This window comes from Octopus sinensis, linkage group LG5 (genome assembly GCF_006345805.1).
Source record: "Octopus sinensis linkage group LG5, ASM634580v1, whole genome shotgun sequence".
NCBI lineage: Eukaryota > Metazoa > Mollusca > Cephalopoda > Octopoda > Octopodidae > Octopus > Octopus sinensis.
In genome coordinates this window covers 88,944,879-88,948,964 of record NC_043001.1, presented here as the reverse complement: position 1 = coordinate 88,948,964, position 4,086 = coordinate 88,944,879, and the positions used below count along the sequence as shown (strand labels likewise).

General features: G+C 38.6%; 1 protein-coding gene across 3 annotated transcripts in view; it reads left to right on the top strand.

Annotated features, from left to right (window-relative positions):
* Nucleotides 1-2,797, top strand: part of LOC115212293 (endochitinase A-like) — a 116,852-nt gene extending 114,055 nt beyond the window's left edge. For all 3 annotated transcript variants that reach the window (XM_036502912.1, XM_029781138.2, XM_036502911.1), the window contains exon 2: nucleotides 1-2,797. This exon is cut by the window's left edge and continues 729 nt beyond it. In XM_036502912.1, coding sequence (XP_036358805.1) covers nucleotides 1-925 — 925 coding nt within the window. In that variant the 3' untranslated portion in view covers nucleotides 926-2,797.
* Nucleotides 2,798-4,086: the final 1,289 nt, after the last annotated feature.

The following is a 4,086-nucleotide window of genomic DNA, read 5'->3' as shown; positions in this document are numbered from 1 at the left end:
GAAGCGAAACAGGCGTAAGTTCTATTGGTATGGCAGTCACAAATTGATTAAACCGATCAAAGACATTCCCCTGAGATTTCAGCTAATGCTCGCAGAAACCAATGCAGAAAAAGCTCGGTGTGAAGGTCGGCCTATTATTCTTCGCCAGCAGATGGATCTTGCTGAACAGTTTATGACTTCTGGAAACACGTTTGGTCCAGATACACCTTGCTTTTTGCCAGGCTTTAATTATGACCAACCTCGGGTTTGTTCAACCAATGGCTTTGTTGAGAAAAAAGACAAATCTGGTTTGACAGTTAATTCTACTTCCAGTAAAGGGCCTGCTGCTGCTGTGACAAGCACCACTAGTGATTTAATGACTAACGCTAGTGGGCTAATGACATCGCTGTCTCCCATTACTCAAGCACATCCAGCTATGTATACACTGCATATGTACAATCCTGGCTGCAATCTGGATGGTTCGACTTCACCAGTAGGTAGTACAACAGCAAGTGCATCTACTGCAAATGCATCTACTGTTACCAGTGCCACAGGGTCTCATACCAACCCCACCAGCTCTTCTAGTAGCGCCTGTTGTGTGCGCTTGCCAAACCCCAATGTTCCTGGATACTTAACAAGAATGTCAGCCCATAGCTTTCCACAAGCTCCATTCTACTTCTCTCCACCAGCTGTTTCAGCTTCAACGAATGCACCTTCATCTGCTCCATATATGACACCACAACCAAACTTTCCCCCAGGCTACCCACAAACCACAGCTTTACCCCACACTTTCATACCAGGCACTTCATCTCTTGGGAACACTACTTTTGGTCTAGGGGCAATTAATGCCTCAACTACAGGACAAGCCCTTTCCTATCCTCAGTACACACCTTGCATTAGTTACACACAAAATAACCAATACACTGTCACGGCAGTCCCACAGTAAAAACATTGTTACATCAGCTCTGCAGCAAATCAAGCCTTTCTTATCACAACTATTTCTCCTCATCTCTATTCTCTTTGTTCTTTCTTTACTTCTGTCTTCTCTTAGATGACACTACAACACACATCATGACATGGGCCACAGATATAATACAACTCCATTATTTCTCTTAGAAAATGAACAAATCATTTAAAGAGCTTTAACCATTTCCTATCTAGTCAGCTGAGGTCTCATTCAGCTTAGCCTTCATCCACATCTCTTGCTGGCATGTGAACAATCTGCTAGGTTCTCACTTCAAACTGGTGTACTTCAAATAGCCAAATGTATCAAATACCAACTTGTGACTTTGACACTATATACCTGATCAAGCTGCATCATTTGCCACTAGAACTCAACCTCTAAAATCTTGAGATATTTCTGAAACTTTCTGGAACTTTCTGGTGTCTCTCGCTAATCCAAAATAAGCTTTATCTTCTAAAACTTTTACCTCCATATTGAATTTATTCTCTATCAGGTGAAAGTCATATATGAGTTAAGGATAAATTGGCATGGCATTGACAAAAAATGAACTATTGACCTTAAGACCATTAAATTGACCAGCTACTTGCACACACACACACACACACACACACACACACACTCATTCATTCACACACGCTGGAACATACACAGCACACTCACATGCTCACAGATATATATTTATATATAAATTTGTACACATATCAGTACATATATGCACACATAAATGTGTGTGTTTTCACACACATATATATGTATGTATGTATGTATGTATGTATGTATGTATGTTATCTGGAAAGTACAATATTATATGTCCATCATGGCTGATCTTACAAACCAGTTTTGCATAAGGAATACAAGCCGATTATATAACTTTACACTCATCAGAGTTAGTTCATTTGGAAAGGAATATGGTAACTGCTCTCTATTGGTGGAAGTGAATAGATACTTTCGGTTTGCAGTTGCTGTGAAAATATAGTGAAATAAAAATGAGCAGGGGATTAGGTTAGGAGTTATGTCCCTTGGTTGGATTCACTATAAAACCGGTCAGAGTTATCTTGAAGTGTTTGTGGAAAATGTGTGCGTTATTTAGTGTAGTGCTCCTATGGGAATGGGATATGTGTATTGGTGTCATAGGTATAGTTTTTTCCATGGGTGTAGGTAAATATAATAATAATTGTGTTCATTAGTCTGTTTTCTTTCTGTATTGGCTAAGGTCATTGGGCTTTATGTTAGTGTGTGGTGTGTAGGGGTACAATATGTGTGTGTGTGTGTGTGGGGGGGGTTATATATGTGGGGGTACAATATGTGTGTAGTGATATGTGTTGGGTGGGGTGGGGTGGAAGATGGTCTATTTGGTAGGTGTCTGCCTTGTTGGGGTGTGCACGTATGTGTGTGGGTCGTTGGTGTGTATATGTATGTATATGGGTGCATTTGTGTATGCTCTCACCAAGCTCTTTGCAATGCTCAAGAGTATTGGTGGAAAGCTGAGGTTGGTGGACTGGTGGTTGTAGTCATGGTGGGATGCGCAGGTATGATAAGATGTACTTCATTTGATGTGGGCAAGAGTTGAACACTTTATTTCTGCTAGTCAGGTAAATATCCAGGTGCTGGGTACCCTTTAAAATCCCTCTCTTCTCAGCCAGGCATAACCTGCACTTCCTGCTGCTATTGAAGTACAGTTTACATTTCTCCAGGATCTTCCACTTTATGTTCTACTCTGTGGCACTTTCTTTCAAAGACCAAATGTGTCTCTCTGGGATGCTATATACACACACACACACACACATATATATATATATATACACATATACACACACACACACACACACACACACACACACACACACACACATATATATATATATATATATATATATATATACTGTGATTGTTACCTGTGACGCCTTACTGGCACTTGTGCTGGTGGCATGTGAACAAAATATTCAAGCGAGGTCATTGCCAGTGCCACTGGACTGGCTCCTGTGCAGGTGGCACATAAAAAGCATCATTTGAGCGTGGCTGTTGCCAGTAGCGCCTGACTGGCCCTTGTGCTGGTGGCAGGTAAAAGCACCCACTACACTCTCAGAGTAGTTGGCATTAGGAAGGGCATCCAGAAACTCTGCCAGATCAGATTGGAATCTGGTGCAGCCATCTGGTTCGCCAGACCTCAGTCAAATCATCCAACCTATGCTAGCATGGAAAGCAGATGTTAAATGATGATGATGATGATGATGATGATGATGATATATATATATATATATATATATATTATAATATATATATATATACACACACACACCACACACACACACACATGTGCACATAAGAAACAGCTCTCCTTTTAGCTATAGTACATACTGTAGACGAAATCCATGTTAGTCTGAAGAAATACACACTTGTATATTTGTCAATAGATGACTGGATATTAGGATAGTTAGTCCTTCAAATATGAACCCTGCCATATCTGAAGAGCACATGGTGTAAGTTAACTATCCTTTTATCAAATATCTGGTTATTTAATACCCAGTGCAAAACTGATAGGTATGATTGGCTGAAATGGATCTATAACACTGTATATTTTGATGTGCATATATATGTGTGTGTGTATATATATATAATATATATATATATATATATATATATATATATATGTATATATGTATGTGTGTGTGTATGTATGTGTGTGTGTGTGTATATATATATATACACACGCATACACACACACACACAAATACATATATATATATATATATATATATATTATATATATATATGTATGCATATGTATATTGAAGATTTTATCTTGCCACTAGAGTTTCATGTCATTGTGATATTCAGGTACCTGAATATTGAGTTGACCTGAAGGTTGAGTCACAGGATAAATGTTTGCTTTTAGTAAACTATATATGTGTATATTATAAATAAATGCATGCATGTATGCACTTTTACTGGATCTTTTCTATTTGGCTACACCTGTTGAACTTTTAAAGTTTTTTTGGTGCATGATTTAAGGCCTATTTAACTATTACTTTTGCACATCTCACGAACACATCATACCTCATATTTTAAGAATTTAATAAAGAAAAATGACCATGTAAATTCACAGGACCACAGCAGAGGGGTAAGCAGTTTGATAACAGCTT